Source organism: Leucoraja erinacea, chromosome 12 (assembly GCF_028641065.1).
Source record: "Leucoraja erinacea ecotype New England chromosome 12, Leri_hhj_1, whole genome shotgun sequence".
NCBI classification, from domain to species: Eukaryota; Metazoa; Chordata; class Chondrichthyes; order Rajiformes; family Rajidae; genus Leucoraja; species Leucoraja erinaceus.
Window position 1 is genome coordinate 20,265,745 of NC_073388.1, and position 17,160 is coordinate 20,282,904.

The 17,160-nt window shown below is 39.9% G+C and overlaps 1 protein-coding gene across 1 annotated transcript; it reads left to right on the top strand.

The window, feature by feature from the left end:
- Positions 1–15,357, top strand: rab33a (RAB33A, member RAS oncogene family). The gene is made up of 2 exons (XM_055643737.1): positions 1–752; positions 12,737–15,357. Exons 1-2 carry the CDS (start codon positions 498–500, stop codon positions 13,178–13,180), a joined length of 699 nt encoding a protein of 232 aa, XP_055499712.1. The 5' UTR covers positions 1–497; the 3' UTR covers positions 13,181–15,357.
- Positions 15,358–17,160: the final 1,803 nt, after the last annotated feature.

A 17,160-nucleotide genomic window follows, 5' to 3' on the forward strand; every position in this document is an offset into this window, starting at 1 on the left:
TGTAATAGAGCGTCGGATGCACGGCTAGCTGTAATGCTGTAAGTGATCCGGTGTCTGTCTGCCTCCTTGCTGTGTAGGCTGTGCTTTGTCTTGTTGCCAGCGCTCTGCTCCCAACACTGCGTCAGTTTCACCTGATCAATCACTGCGTGGCCACATTAATCAGCACAAAAAACACACACACACACAAGGCGCCGGGAGCGAGAGGAGGGATAAAGGAGCAGCTTTCTGAAACTGGTCCCAGTTTTATCCTCAAAACCTATTCAGTCCACACAAACCGAGGAAGGAAAAATACACAAGGATCGCCCCGATTGCAAGGATGCTGATGAATACAATCTCAGCCCCGACACAAATGTTATGTGTTTAATTTTTAAGGACAATTCCTTTGACGGTCAATTCTGTTTTTTATCGATGGATGTGAGCTCCCTTTGCCCCTGAATCAATAATTTTTTTCTCCTGAAGATTGGTTGCACTTTTGTTAACACAAAGAAGATTCCAATATGGCAAATCAAGTGGCGGTGAATGGCGAGACCCGGGGCTTCACATCGAAGAAGACGACCAGGGACTACGAATCGTCTTTGGAACTGTCCGTGCAAGCGCGGATATTTAAAATCATTGTGATCGGGGACTCCAATGTCGGGAAGACGTGCCTGACCTTCAGATTCTGCGGGGGGACGTTTCCCGATAAGACTGAGGCCACCATCGGAGTGGATTTCCGAGAGAAGCCCGTGTCTATCGAAGGAGAAACGATCAAGGTAACCAGCAATGTAATAGATTGTCCAAGGTGACATTAATCGATTAATGCCGCCCCTTGCATCTACCAGTTGATACTCAAAATTGTTAAAAAAAAATAATCACCGAGTCTAGACTAGTATTCGTGCATTGGTGTCGATTCGCATCTCTGTGGGAGCAGTCACTAGCAGACATGCCAGCTTTCCCCGGGGATATCTTCATTATAACCCGCTCCCAAAATGAGGATCATTCAGTCAACGGCACCTCGCCCTGTGTAAATGCTCCAACATGTTATGCTGGCAGGTGTTGACAGTCTGCTGAACCGTGGAGAATATGGAACTGCGCCTACATCTCCAATTTTCCCACAAGGCTTCTCGGGATCATGCTCTGCTGAGAGGCCCCAGGCCAATTCCCAGCGTTGGATCCTTTTACATTGAAAACCGATTTATTCAGATCAGTAATTAATACTCTGCGCAAATTGATCCATGTGATCCAGGTTTAACTAATCCAGATGTGTGATCAAAATAATGTATTCCTGTTAAACTTGATGAATTTAGGTTCAATATTTATAATCTGATCATCTAATTTGTGGATGAGAATTTTGGGGGTCATCTCTCCTTTTCTTTTCCATATCAGACTGCTCCACTCAAACCAGAAAAAATGTAACTATAGCCCAATAACATACTGGTGTGGTTGGCATACTCGCCAGAGATGCTGCCTGACCCACTGAGTTACTCCAGCACTTTGTGTCCTTTTGTTAGAAAGGTCTTGAACCAAAATGTCAACTATCCATGTTCTCAAAAGATGCTCTGGTGAGACCACATCTGGAGTATTGTGTACAGTTTTGGTCTCCTAATTTGAGGCAGGACATCCTTGTGATTGAGGCAGTGCAGCGTAGGTTTACGAGATTGATCCCTGGGATGGCGGGACTGTCATATGAGGAAAGATTGAAAAGACTAGGCTTGTATTCACTGGAGTTTAGAAGGATGAGGGGGATCTTATAGAAACATATAAAATTATAAAAGGACTGGACAAGCTAGATGCAGGAAAAATGTTCCCAATGTTGGGCAAGTCCAGAACCAGGGGCCACAGTCTCAGAATAAAGGGGAGGTCATTTAAGACTGAGGTGAGAGAAAACGTTTTCACCCAGAGAGTTGTGAATTTATGGAATTCCCTGCCACAGAGGGGAGTGGAGGCCAAGTCACTGGATGGATTTAAGAGAGAGTTAGATAGAGCTCTAGGGGCTAGTGGAATCAAGGGATATGGGGAGAAGATAGGCACAGGTTATTGATAGGGGACGATCAGCCATGATCACAATGAATGGCGGTGCTGGTTCGAAGGGCCGAATGGCCTCCTCCTGCACCTATTTTCTATGTTTCTATGCTGCCCGACCCGCTGAGTTACTCCAGCATGTTGTGGCCACGCTGAAACTACCATGCCTTCTGGTGAAGTTACACGTTGCATTCTTTGGCAGGTATTTGTTTACTGAGATAAATAAAGGATATTTACAGCTAGGAGCCAGACAAGGCCTGATAGATGGTATCAAAGTCTTGAGTTCTGAAGAAAAATGAGAACCTAAGGCCTCTTCATTCTTGATGTGCGGAATCAAAGATATTTTAAGATAAGGAAAAATATGAAACAGAATATACATTCCATAGTAGCAGGACATGAGGGTCTGGTTGTAATTCTACTGTTAAGATGTTTCTCATCTGGCAGGTAAGTAACGCAACGTACCAACAACAACTGTTTAAGGCACAACATTGTAGACTCAACTTGCAATTCCTTCACAGTTATAAATATCAGTAGATTTAGCATAAAGATAGTAGATATCCAAACTGCTGCTCAGTACATCAGGCAGCATCTGTGGAGGGACAAAAAGAGTGATAATTTCAGATTGACGATTTTCATTACATGAAGTATTAACTCTGTTTCTTTGTCCACATACCCTACATGATCGGCTGAGTTTCCCATTTTTTCTGTTTTCTATTTCAGATTTCCAGCATGTAGTACAGAATTTCCCTTTTGGATATATAAACAGTATCGACAATAGCTTCATTCGTGTGCAGAATTTTGAGTCAATTTTTCCCATAAAGGCAACTATTATAAAGGTTCCTTAAAGATATTGTTTACTGGGATTTGATTATTTGCACGTGCACCTTGTTCTCCATAAACAGTTCTCTTTGCTGTTCTGTTATATTCTATTATTCTATTTTCAGTTGTTACAATCACTTAAAGAGAGGCTGGATGTGATTACATGCTATTACTGTTTGGTTATAGCATGGATTTTTGCTCTTCAGCACTCTATGCTTCCTGGGGGGACAGGGTAAATAGTTGGTTGCCGTCTGAGGGAGAAGCTGGAGTTTGCCAGGAATCACTGTTTGCTAACAGACGGTATACCAACAGTAGTAGACAGCGATTAGGCAGAGGCCAAACAACAAAGCCATTTTATTGAGATCATGCTGTTCTTTGAGCTTAAATGAAACTAAAATATATAGAATTGTTTTGCGATGAAAAAGTGTGATGAGATCTTGGATGGTAGTTAGGTGGAAAATTGAAAGCAAAATAAGAAAGATTTTTTTTTCAACACCTCTCAGCAATATGGAAACAAGAAATAAGAATGCCAATTGTCTGCTTGCTCTCTTATTGGAGAATCGTTCACATGGTGTACAGTCACATGAAATATGGCCACTGTTGAGTTTGCCTTCTAAATATGAACCCTTGTGGTGACTGTCGTTACTCCCGGTTGTGTGTTAGTAGGTTCCATGCAGAAAACTCTGACTGTGAGCAGCTGAAGAAAGTGCATGAGTACCTAGACAGCATGAGCACAAAGCTTTCTTGCCCCAGATTGTCAGCTGCACTGCCAGAATAGAGTTAAAGAAATGTTGATTTGAAAGATTGATGGTTGTAACCCCAGTCATATGACGTTGAATGATCATCATTAAGAGTAAACTCCATCTACACCACGCTGCCTCGGCAAGGCCGCCAGCATAACCGAGGACCAGTCTCATACTGGTCACTCACTCTTCTCCTCTCTCCCATCAGGCAAGAGGAACAGAAGTTTGAAAAACGTATACCTCCAGATTCAGGGACAGTTTCTTCCCAGTTGTTATCATACAACTGAACGGTCCTCCCATCAGCTACAGTATGGCCCTGGCCTTTCTACTTACTCGTTGGAGGCCTTTGAAATATCTTAAATCAGACTTTATTTTGCACTAAATGTTGTACCCTTTACCCTTTATCCGTGCAGTGTAGACAGCTTGATTGTATTCTTGTAGTCTTCTTTGACTGGAAAGCAGGCAAACAAAGGTTTTTCACTATACCATGATAATAATAAACTAAATTAAACAAAACTAAAATCAATTTATTTAATGAGATTGCATTATATTATAAGAAATAATTTAAATCATTTTTACACCTATTTTTACCTTTTCAACCACCTATGCTGTTACAGGGAAGGCTGCCTCTTGTGTTGTCAGCATTCGTTACCCTTGACTCTTGAGGCTGGTGTTGATGGAGCTGGCAAACCGGCACAAGGTCTGATGGAAGAAATGGCGTTTGTGGAATGAAGAGTGGTTTTCCCGGTGTTCCTGGTGACCGAGCAACCAATCTCTCTCTGGGGTTAGTTACAGGTCACCTGCGTTTGAATGGATCTGGTTGAGCGAGATCTTTGCCAGACCACCCCCATGTGTTCAATTCCCTGGAGGCTCAATAACCATCTGTTAGATTTAATTACTAACAGAAAATGCTCATCATTTGAAATGTCATTTCCTATGTTTTTGAGCAGAGAGCTGTCTCGATCATTAGTGAGAGGACTGGCTAACTAAACCTGGCAGCTGCTTTAAAGTATGTTGGACCTGCCGAATTCTGCTGAGATTTATAACTTGAATCGTTAAATACGCATTTGCTATGTTTTTGTTGTGATTTAAAAGTATTGGCTAGCCTTAGCAACAGGTATTCATTTGGAGAAACAAGGCACTGCAGATGATGGTCTACAAAATAATCACAAAGTACTCAGAGGGTCAGGCAGCATCATGGATTTGTTCCACGTTCTCCTGTGGTGCTGCCCGAGCCACTGACTTAATCCAGCATTTTGTGTCTTCTCAATGGGCTGTATTACCAAACAAAAGTGGGAAAAATTCAACTATTGTTTATTTTGAATGAAGCTGATCTGTTTTGTGGATAGAGGAAGGGCGTGGTTATTGTTGAGATCACCTTATGTCTGTGTTAAATTTACCTGGGATAATTCGAACAACACAGTTAGTATTTTGGTCAAAAGTTATTCCATTATTACACAAAGCATTTACATTGCATATTTAACATAAAACAACCTCCTGAGGTCCTGCATAGGTGCAGGATTGTGCAAGGATGATCACTAAGCACAGTACAAGGTGGCTTCCAAGGAATTCAAGAGCCAGCAGAAAAAAATGGTTTCTCTGCCTCTTGCTGATGCAGCTTAAATGCATGGCAATAGAACATAGATCATCAGATAGTACAGCACAGGAACAGACCCTTCAGCTCACAATGTCTATGCCGAACATGATGCCAAGACCAAATCCTATCTGCCTGCACATACTCCACATCCCTCCATTCTCTGCATATCCATATGTCCATATGCATATACCCTCCCACAACCCTCTACCCTGGGCTGTTTTGAAAATGTACTGAGTTCTGAAGGAGGGTCATCAACGAAATATTTCCCTCTCTACATTTGCTACTGCATCAACGTTTGCCATGATTATTCCAGATTTCCGAAGTTTATTGCTTTTTAACTGTCTGATACAGAATCTTCACTGCAGTAGATGTGATTCATTCCATCACTAAACGTTTGGATGAGATCAGCGTGCTAATTTTCTACTGATACTGGCGTTAAGTTTACTTTTTTTTTAAGTCAACAAATCAGTAGTTAATTGTGATGATACATGATAGAAACATAAGGTGCAGGAGTAGGCCATTCGGCCCTTCTTAAATTTGAAATGTTCATCCAACTCAGTAAGCCTGCCTTCTCTCCATACCCCCTGATCCCCTTAGCCACAAGGGCCACATCTAACTCCCTCTTAAATATAGCCAATGAACTGGCCTCAATATTGTTAAATTTAAAGTTTTAAGCAGTTGATCCAATAGAGCCACTAGAATATTGTGCCATTTGTTGAACTGGTAGGAATAACATCCCGGACATAGGAAAGCAGAATGTGAACCATGTGTTTGACTGAGATACTGTATGCCTTAAAACATAAAAGAACAGTACAGCACAAGAACAGGCCTTTTGGCCCACAATGTCTGTGCCAATATCATCTCTTAACTACCTGCATACAACCCATATTTGTCCATTCACTGCATAACCATATGCCTATCCAAAAGCAAGGCAACTAACATATCTGCTACAACCGCCTTCCATATAACCATATAACAATTACAGCACGGAAACAGGCCATCTCAGCCCTTCTAGTCTGTGCCGAACACTTATTCTCCCCTAGTCCCTTCTACCTGAACTCAGACCATAACCCTGCATTCCTTTCCCTGGCAATGTGTTCCAGGCACTCACCGCCCTCTGTTTAAAAAAAATACCCTGCTCATATCCTTTAAACTTTGCCCCTCTCACCTTAAAACCTTGCCATTTAGTATTTGATTCTAGTATTTAGTATTCGACTATTCACACCTGTTTAAATTTATGTTTTTGTGTATTTATGTATTTGTGTAGTTATGTGTATATATGTATTTATGTTTAAATTTTTGTTATATCTCAAATTTAAATTTAAATCATTTTATCACCATAACGATTTACTGATTTGTTGACTTGCAAAAACAAAATTAAAACATAACACAATTTTCAGTAGAAAATTAACAGGTTGATCTCAGATTCAGATTCAACAGGTTGATCTGTACAGTACAGAGACAACGATCAGATTTGGATCTGATCCAAAAGCTCAGTGATGGAACGCACCCAGCCTTGTACCGGAGACTGTGGTAAGGTACAGTTTGATATTACAGTTTGTATCTTCAGACCTCCATGCAAGCAGTTCCCCGCCTTGATTATTGAGGGGAGAGAATTGTGCAGTAAATAATTTCATCTTTTATAAATGTCTACAAGTTCAATTGTATTTGGAGAATCCAGAAAAAGAAGGACATGGGAATGGGGAGAATACTGGAATGTTAACTAACAACTCTTTGAACCAAAGCAGAGCCAAGGAGTGAATTCTGACAAAGCCAAAAGCTAATTGCTGTTACAGCAGTTTTGTCTGCAAAATCTTGACATATTGCTTCCTCTTTGGAAAACACCTCACATTTTTGTCAGTTGGACATCTTCCCTCTCACTACCACAGCACCCTGCTATCTCTCAGAGAAATGTTGGCGCAATCATTTAAGCCAAGTGACCAAAATCTCTATTTACATAACAGGATTACCCATAATGGTGGAATCTGTTGCAGTTATTAGACTGCAGTCATTTCTCAATTGCAGCGTGGGCATATATTGTACAGACTAGGTGATGTATATGGACTGCAGATGACCGAACAGCTACAGGACAGTTCAGTATCTAGTCAACTGCCTGGTAAGGCTTTTGTTTACAGTAATGCTGGCCGCTAGAATAGCGCCATGTATTCCTTCCCACCAACTTGAATTTGTTTACATTTTGCTGTAAATATGAGATTAGATTTGTCCAATTACAGAGCCAATACGAGCCCTGTATATCAGTCAAACAAGTATTGATCAGTTGTGTTCAAGAAGGAACTGCAGATGCTGGAAGATCGAAGGTACACAAAAATGCTGGAGAAACTCAGCGGGTGCAGTAGCATCTATGGAGCGAAGGAAATAGGTGACGTTTCGGGCCGAAACCCTTCTTCAGATTGATCAGTTGATGGCATGTTACTTACCATTTCCAGTAGCTCTGTCAGGAGGCAGCTTTTCTGCAGCTAGTCAAAGACTGAGCCATGACTAGGTTTAAGCTGTATGTGAACATATAGTTCTGATCCCATCGTGCTTTTTCAAAACAACACCATTCAAAGTTCAGAGTTCAAGGGAACTGCAACAGAGGGATTTAAAAAAATTGTTTTTTTGGCTTCGCTGTTGGCAAATATTGGACTCAATTGCTCTGGCGAATAAATCCACTTTACTACTCCTTTCACCTTTTAGTTTAGTTTAGAGATACAGCATGAAAACAGGTTTTACAGCCCACCGAGACCACGCCGATTAGCGATCACTCATACTTTAGTTCTATCCAACCCAATAGGGATATTTACAGAAGCCAATCAACCTACAAACCTGCATGTCTTTGGAGTGTGGGAGGAAACCGGAGCACTCTGAGAAAACCAACGCGGTCATAGGGCGAACTTACAGACATATCCCCGTGGTCAGGATCGAACCCGGGTGTCTGGCGCTGTAAGGCAGTAACTTTAACATAGCGCTATTCTGCCGCCCCTGTTGTGTACAAAAATTATTCTAAGCAACAATGACTCAGGCGTTGGAAGCTGCAGAACCTAGCACATTATTTTTGTTGTAAGCATAAAACGTTTTGACACTGGTTTATACGAAGCAGCTCAGCATCTCAAACCATCTATGGCCAGATGGCGTGATTCTATTTATATTTAAATGATGTGGTCAGTGTTCATTTTTCTTAGTGAGGCCACAAAATGCTGGAGTAACTCAATGAGCCAGGCAGCATCAGTGGAGAACATGGATAGGTGATGCTTCAGGTTGGGACCCTTCTTCAGACTGTTCAGCCTGAAGAAGGACCCCGACCCTAAACATGGCCTATCCATGTTTTCCAGAGATGCTGCCCAACCGGCTGAATTACTCCATCACTTTGTGGCTTTTTTGTAAAATAGCATCTGCAGATCCTTGCTTCTCCATTCTTCAGTTTTCTTAGATTGCTCTTGGTGCCTTGAGCAGGATTAATATAATGGTTACTGTAGAATGCAGGCATTATTGATGACAATAGTGGCTCAAAACCATTCATCAGACTCCATTTATCCTCTATAACATTGGTTTATTTAATATAATCCCACCCACCACATTTCTGTGCAGTATGAAATCATGTCGTCATACAGGCCTTTCAACCCAAAATGTAGTGGACTTCAATAAAGCCTTTGACAAGGAAGTGTTAGAGCCCATGAGACCCAAACAAGTTGGAAAATTGGGCTTGGGTAGAAATAGGAGGAAGAGGGGTGATGAATGGGAGCCACTTTTGTGATACAAGCTAGTGACCGACAGAGTACCACTAGGATGAGTGCTGGGACTATCTGATTTTTCATGTACATCAATTAATAAGAAGTGCAAAAAGAAGTACCTACAATTATGTGGCTTATCCCTGTTCCCTTCTTGAATAAAGATACCATGTTTGATGTCCTCCAGTTATCTGATATCTCATTTGTGTTCAGTAAGGATTTAAATATTTCCATCAAGACCTCAGCAAGACCTCTTGCTTTCCAAAACTGCCTGTGATACATCTCATTGGGCTCTGAGGATTTATACCTGTTTTTTTAATCTTAGCTTGCCCTCAAATGTCACTGTACTAACTGGAATTTCCAGCCTCAATGTATTTTTTTCATATTGAAAGCAGATGAACAGTATTCATTTCTGAGCTGTGTAGAAAGGATCTGAAGATGCTGGTTTAAACCAAAGATAGACACAACATGCTGTAGTAACTCAGCGGGACAGGCAGCATCTCTGGAGAGAAGGAATGGGTGACGTTTCGGGTTGAGACCCTTCTTAATTTCTGAACTTTTCCACATCCTCTGGCTCCACACATAGATTACACTGTTTGTTGCTAATCAATCCCACTCTTTCTCCAGCTACTATATTGCTCTTAATGTATTCACAAAATGCCTTGGGATCTTCCTTATTTCCTACTCCTCGTAAATTTCCTTTTTAAGTGCCCCCCCTCCACACACGCACGCACGCACGAGCGCGCACACACACACACACCCACACCCACACCCACACACTCTTTATATTCTGTTTTCTGCGCTCAGTATCCACCATCTTACACTTTAGACTTCAGAGTTACAGCATGGAAACAGGCCCTTCGGCCCACTGAGTATACGCCGTCCACCGATCATCCCATACACTAGAACTATCCTACACACTAGAGACAATTTACATAAGCCAATTAATCTACAAACCTGTACTTCTTTGGAATGCGGGAGGAAACTTGAGCACCTGGAGAAAACCCACGCAGTCACAGGGAGAAGGTACAGCACCTGTAGTCAGGATCGAACCCTGATCACTGGCGCTGGAAGGCAGCAACGCTACTGCTGCGCCATCGTGCCACCCTATGTTTCACTTAAAAAAAATTATATTCAGCATTCCTTGGACCTCCTGTCCTTATGTTTCATCCTAATGGAACACGTTCACCCTGAACTTTCACTGTTTTAATTTTAAAAGATTCCTGCTTCACAAATGTAGATATAATGTAGATTCCTAGCACAAAGAATCAAATCCATTTGGCACTTAATACAGAAATTCTCCATATACGAATGACTTTTAAAACTAAACCAACAACCTAAATACTACAATGCAATAAATTCTAAGTGCTAAGGCTTAAGATTTGAAAAATTGTTTGAATGACATTTAGCTACAAAACATAGAATATAGAACAGGCCCTTCAGCCCACAATGTCCATTCCAAACGTAATGCCAAGCTAAGCTGATCTGTTCTGCTGACTCTCAGAATACCTCTCATAATTTTATATACATACCAGGTCTCCCCTCAACTAATATCCATATCCCTCCATTCCCTGCATAACCATATGCATATCTAAAGTCCTCTTAAATGGCATTATTGTATCTGCCCGCAGTCACCCACCACTCTCTGTGCTAAAACCTTTCAGCAGGCAGCATGGAAACAGGCTCTTCATCCCAGTGCTGACCAACCTGCCTGAACATTTCCTTTAAACTGTGTCCCTCTCATCTTAAAGCGATCCGCTCTAATCCTTGACATTTCCACTCTGGGGAAAATATTCTGACTGTCTACTCTACCAATGCGTATCATAATTTTATATACTTACCAGTATATCAGATATCCTCTCAACCTGCAACATTGCAAAGAAAATTATCCAAATGGGTCAGATGAAATTTTGTACCCTTGTTCCTATGGTTCGATTGATCTCTTTGGACATTGTGCTTTATGTGCTGAATCATTGACAAATTCCATTTAAAAAAATAATATTTGATGAGCTGATGGTCAGAATGGCAGCAATAATTTCAAAAGGAATAGTGTAACAATGAAAAAAGGATTAATTGCAGGGTTGGAGTACAGGATGAAGGCTGTATAGTTAATTCAATAACCTAGAGAATAGCGGTATTGTAGTATTTTTCTGTTCAAAGCCCTTGAATTAAACATGGGGATCTTTCAATTACCCTTTTGAAATAATATAAGGCTTTTAAGAGACGATGCTCCTAATCACTCAATATATAAATGTCATGGATGGTGCAGAACAGATAATGTGTACACCCTCCTTAAATGTCATTGGTGAACCTGTCATCGGCCTCTTCATCTTGCGGGATCTCTTAAAGATAATCATTCATCTGACTCAATGCTGTCTTGATGCATGACAGGGTATTCAGATTTTGCTTTGGCAATTCTTCAATGAAACTTGTACCAACTTCTATTCTCTATAATTGCATTAAGTTAATGATTGCTCATCACTGATGCGCTCTGAAGAGTTAACACCCATTCTCCATTAAATCCAGCAACACTTCTTTTCTCATTAAATGTGCATTTTTTGTTCCTGTATTGGAAAAGGTTCTCATATCTTAAGTCATTCCTTATATATTTATGTTTTCTATTGATGCCACTCTGTTAATTTTTTGTCAGGCACACAGTTGCTTTAATACCTTGCTATAATAGAGTGTAAGAACTGTACAAGACACTCCAAAAGTAATGTATCATTGCTTTTACCATAGATCTATATATTATATTTTATTGCTTTTATGGCGCTAATCTTCAAGGATTTCCAGTAAAGACAGTATGGATTCCAGCTGTTGGAAGGTCATAATCGTTGCTTTGAAACAACAACAAAAATAATTCACAATATAGGGAAGGTCACATTTTGATCTTCTCTCTGTGCTATGTTTATTATTCTGATGGAGGGTGACAAACAATAGGGTTTTTATTGGTTTATCCACTAGCTATTTCTAAGCCAGTACCAATAAAGGTATTTCTGACATTTATTGGCTCAACATTTGCTTAAAAGCTGTTTTCCCCAACATCTTCCTGTTCTGATGCCAGGTTATTGCTAAACAATATGAAGGGCCTCAACCCGAAACATCACCCATTCCTTCTCTCCGGAGATGCTGCCCGTCCTGCTGAGTTACTCCAACATTTTGTGTCTATCTTCTATTGATATACAATGTTAATTCTGTTTCTCCCTTTGTAAATGGTGACTGACGCCCACTATTTTCAGCATCATCTATCTTAATGCCACCTCATTGCTCTTTTGTAGAGTCTTTATGAAGTGTAAAATAACTGCTATCTTTTCTTACTTAACCGCCATTAACTTTCAAAATCATTTGATTTTACATTCTTCGAGCAGTTTTGGAGATGCATTTGGACTTGATTTTTTTCCCGTTGACATGTTTTTTGTTATATTTCATCTCTCTCACCCTGGTCAGTAAGGATAAATCAGTAAAAGTGCTTGTGCATTTATAGAGTCCGTCTCTATATGCTACACATCATTTATTTTTATGGTGGAAATTGACTGATTCTTCATTAGTATGGGTGTCAGGGGTAATGGGGAGAAGGCAGGGAATGGGGTTGAGAAGGAAAGATAGATCAGCCATGATTGAATGGCGGAGTAGACTTGATGGGGCGAATGGCCTAATTCTGTTTCTATAATTTATGAACTTATGAACTGACCCCACCAGCATCTTCTTCCATACATTCACATCTGCTACTAGAAGATTTCTGTGGAAATGAAACACTTCTTTCAAAAGAGGAGAGAACATTGTAGCAGTGAAATATATAACATTACTCCCACCATCATTTCCTATAACTTCTTTCTTCTTCTGTTCAGATTCAGGTCTGGGATACCGCGGGACAAGAACGATTCAGGAAAAGTATGGTACAACACTACTACAGAAATGTACACGCTGTGGTATTTGTGTACGATGTAACAAAACAAAACTCCTTTGAAAACCTGAAAGCTTGGATTCAAGAATGCAACAACCACTCAGTGTCACCCAGTGTGCCACGGGTGCTGGTCGGTAACAAATGCGATCTCACCAACGAGATCCAGGTATCTTCCAATGTCGCGCTCCGCTTTGCAGATGCCAACAACATGCTTTTGTTTGAGACGTCAGCTAAAGATCCAAAAGAAAGCGACCACGTGGAATCCATTTTTATGTCTCTTGCATGCAAGCTGAAGGCACAAAAAACATTGACTTTCCAAGCGGTGCAGAAAAAAGATAGTAAAGTTCAGGTTTCACAGTCAAATGCTCGCAGTACGTGTCCATGTTGAGTGTTTAGCGTGCGGTGGTGAGAATGGAAGCTATTAGACTGTGCCTCTGTCAGTTTATTAAAACTGTTTGCTTGTACTTTAATGTATACAACATTTGAGACAACAAATTTGGAGTTCCTGAGACCAAACGATTTCAATTAAGTAAATTTGTTTTATAACATATCTATAACCTTTCAATGATTTAAGCTAATTTTCAAATAAACATTGCTATTTGGAAAGTATCTTGTGAAATACTGCCAAGTTTGTAAATATGCAGTGATGTGCAAGTTGATGGGTTGCCTTCACAATTGTATTGTTAAAGTTCTGGATGCATGAAATATAAGGGCTATTCCCATAATTGTAAGCTATCTATGGAAAATTACATTTAAAGGGTATACAGGTTAGAGATAAGGCAATAACATTGCAGCCCTGAAGTTTCAATCTGTGCTCCCAGTCGGGTGCATTGTATTGTGGAATTAGCGCAAGTCTATGCTTTCATGATGCCAATGGTTAGAGGTTTGATGCTGTTCGAAGAACAGGAATTCTTGATTCTCGCGCAATTCATGTGGATAAATGTTGAAATCAGTTGATCATTTTTTAGTTTTATATTAAAATGCTTTTTCACAAGGGTATTTTATCTGTGGAAGTCCCTCAGGGATCTCTGGTGAGATTTCTAACTTTGAGTTATTTTCAATCTCTCAGATTAAGCTTCTTCTATTGATTTGTAGAAGCCTGGACCAAATGCGTAGGAAAATTCGAATAGACCATGAGTGAAGCAAAAGCTACTAAAGATAGACATGATAATGAAGGAGGTATTTCATAGGTCTAATCTTGAATTTGACAAACTTAGAAAATAAATTATAATCTCAATAAATGCAAATGCTTTTGCATAATATTTGACTGAAAGGCAGTGATCAGATTATTACTGGTGATAGCAATTCACGGTAATCCGAGCTGTGACTGAATGAGACATTGCAAAAGAATGTCTCACGTTTTAGCTTTGTTGGGAATTCTAAAACTCAAGAGAGCTTCTGTCACAGAAAACTGGGGATGGAGCATAAGGAAGGGGAAAAATTATCCAAGAACAATTTGATTCCAGCTTTTTATAAAATTCAAGAAGAGAATTCAAGGCATGGTACCCAGTTCTCTTAACAAATGCCTGGACTCAACACTTTTGCACGAGTCACAAGCTTCCCTTCCTCTTGTGTGTTAAAGTAATATTTGCTAGCGCAAGGCCTGTTGGATTTAATCCAGCAGTTACTTTTCTCTTTAGAATCAAGCGTTAAATCTCTGAAAAGCATAACGCACCACTAATCTATTCTGGGAACACACAATTGACTGGTGAATTTAGAAGAGCAGTGGGAGTTTTTCTCTTCTATAGTCCCCTGTTCCCCAAAACCCATGCATGTTTGCAGACTATTTCAACTGCTGGTGTGAAATATATCTTTACATTTCAGTGCTAATTTACCAATATTTTGCAACATGTCAAGAAGATGCATTAGACTGTACATGGATTAGACCAAACAGGACTGCTATTTACTGAAGACTTGGGACAGACGATGGTGCTGGAACTGAATCTAAAGTACATGTTAGGGATGTTGTGCTGATGAAAGTATTGTACTGTAGTTTGTGGAAATTCTTTATTACTGATATGCACTGTGAAAGCAGCGTGTAAATTTTCTTGTAACTTAATACAATGTAATCTGTTTCTAATATAAAAGAAAATTAAGAATTAAGAAAATAAAATATAATACAATTATTTTGAAAATCTTCTTCAGTCTTGGGGATGAGGAAATAATCATGGTAAGAGCTGTAATGGAAAGTGTTCCCAGATGGGAAATTCCCCCACTTACAGGTACCACTATGTCACATACTATCTATAAATGGAAACATAATGCAGACCCATTGCCATTATTTGTCAAAACACTGAAAGACTCCATTTAACAACACAGTAGAAATATTTTCGCTCTAGTAGGTTGACAAAGTAGTTTGTGTTCCCAAAGACATTTAGAACAAACATTATATGCTGACCTTGTCAATGGCATTCAGAGTAAGCATCTAAGAGGAGGGTTTCTCAATTTATTTTTGAAAATGATGCCTAGAAATAGACATTGCATAAAGCTACACTGCACCTTACTACATAGTTTCTTCATTAGGTTACATCCACCCCACAATATGAGGGCAACATTACACACAACGCTTCACAACGCTTCAAGAAGGATGCCGAGAGGTGGTCTCCGTTTAACTGTTGAAATGGTATTCTTAACCATATAACCATATAACCATATAACAATTACAGCACGGAAACAGGCCATGTTTCCTTGCAAATATACTACATCGTTTTGATATTGTTTGAGTTAGGAGTCACCATTTTACCCTCCCTCTTTTGCTAAATGGGGAAAGAAGACAGAAGGATGCCGAGAGGTGGTCTCCGTTTAACTGTTGAAATGGTATTCTTAAATGTTGACATTACATTTTAAAGTTATTTTTGTGTGGCAAAGAATATCCTTCTTTTGAGAGTTATCCACATGGCCTGATTGAAAATGGAATCTCCTTATATGTGGCAATCCCGTGTGTTCACTTGTTTGATCAATTGCAGTCTGAAGAAGGTCTCGACCTGAAATGTCACCCATCCTTTTTCTCCAAAGATTCTACCTGAGTTACTCCAGCACTTTGTGTCAGTTAGATCAATATGTTGCACTTGTTCTCGTTTTCACCCAACAAACAGCTAACAATGGCATGTTTCCTTTATCATCATTACTTTTTTGCATATCTTTCATTCATTGTTCTTTATCGCTCTGCACCAAAGTCTATATCTCTTGTTTCCCTTATCCCTATCTAGTCTGAAGAAAGGTCTCGACCCAAATTGTCACCCATTCCTTCTCTCCAGAGATGCTGCCTGTCCCTCTAAGTTACTCCAGCATTTTGTGTCTATCTTCAATTTAAACCAACATCTGCAGTTCCTTCCTACACACTGGTCCGAAGGTGGAATTCTCTGATGTCAATCATCATATATGTAGCCATCAATTGAAAGTTAGTAACAAAGAATTGTAGCTTTGATTTAAGGATTTAGTGCCCAGTCTTGGTACAATTAATCAACCTTATAGTGCAGTGGGACATTGTTGTGCTTTTGCTAATTATTTGAGAAAGCCATCCAATTTTAATCTCACACATCTAAACTAAAACCATTGCAATGCAGCTATTTTTTTTAAACTTCCCTATATTTATCCAAATTTTCAGTAAATTACTTTTGAATGTTCTTTCATCATCATTGAGAAGATCATCCCAGAACATAACATGCTGCTTATTATCTCCTCATGTCAATGCTAACTCTTTGGTATTTACTGTAAAGCTATGTTCCTTGGCTCCTGAGCAAATCACAAAGTGCTGGAGGAATTCAGCAGGTCAGGTAGCATCTGTGGAGGGAACGGATATGCGACTGTCCAAGGCAGTCCTTCTTCAGACTGATGGACTGGGGGCAGGAGCTGGAAAAGTCAAGTGGGTTGTGATAAAGCCGGGCATGCGATAGGTGAATTATCTTTTTCCAAATTCCCTTTTGTAAATGGCATGCTTCTTTTGGCTAGACTAAATACACATTTTTGAGGTTGAAGGACTAGGGTGCTTACATGGCTGAGTATGGATTTAGCTGGGTACATTCCTAAACGCAGTAACGTACTAAACACAATGAAGATGGGGATTTGGGTAGAGTGGAAATTCAATGGTAAGCACCTCGTATCAATATAAAATGCAATATGCAATTATTCCTCGGTAAGACTAATTTCTACAAGTTATCTATCAAATTCCTGACTTCGCAAAGTTGCTGTTGGGTAAAAGGCTTAATGGTTTAAAGTAGCCGACCTATCCAGGATCCAGTTCAATAAATGCCTGTTGTAAGCCATTATATGATGCTTGATCAGCATATTAGTTTGTCAAATCATAATTTACAGGAGATTACTCTTGGGAGATTGTGTCCACAATATTACCAAGCTTTCTCATAGTTC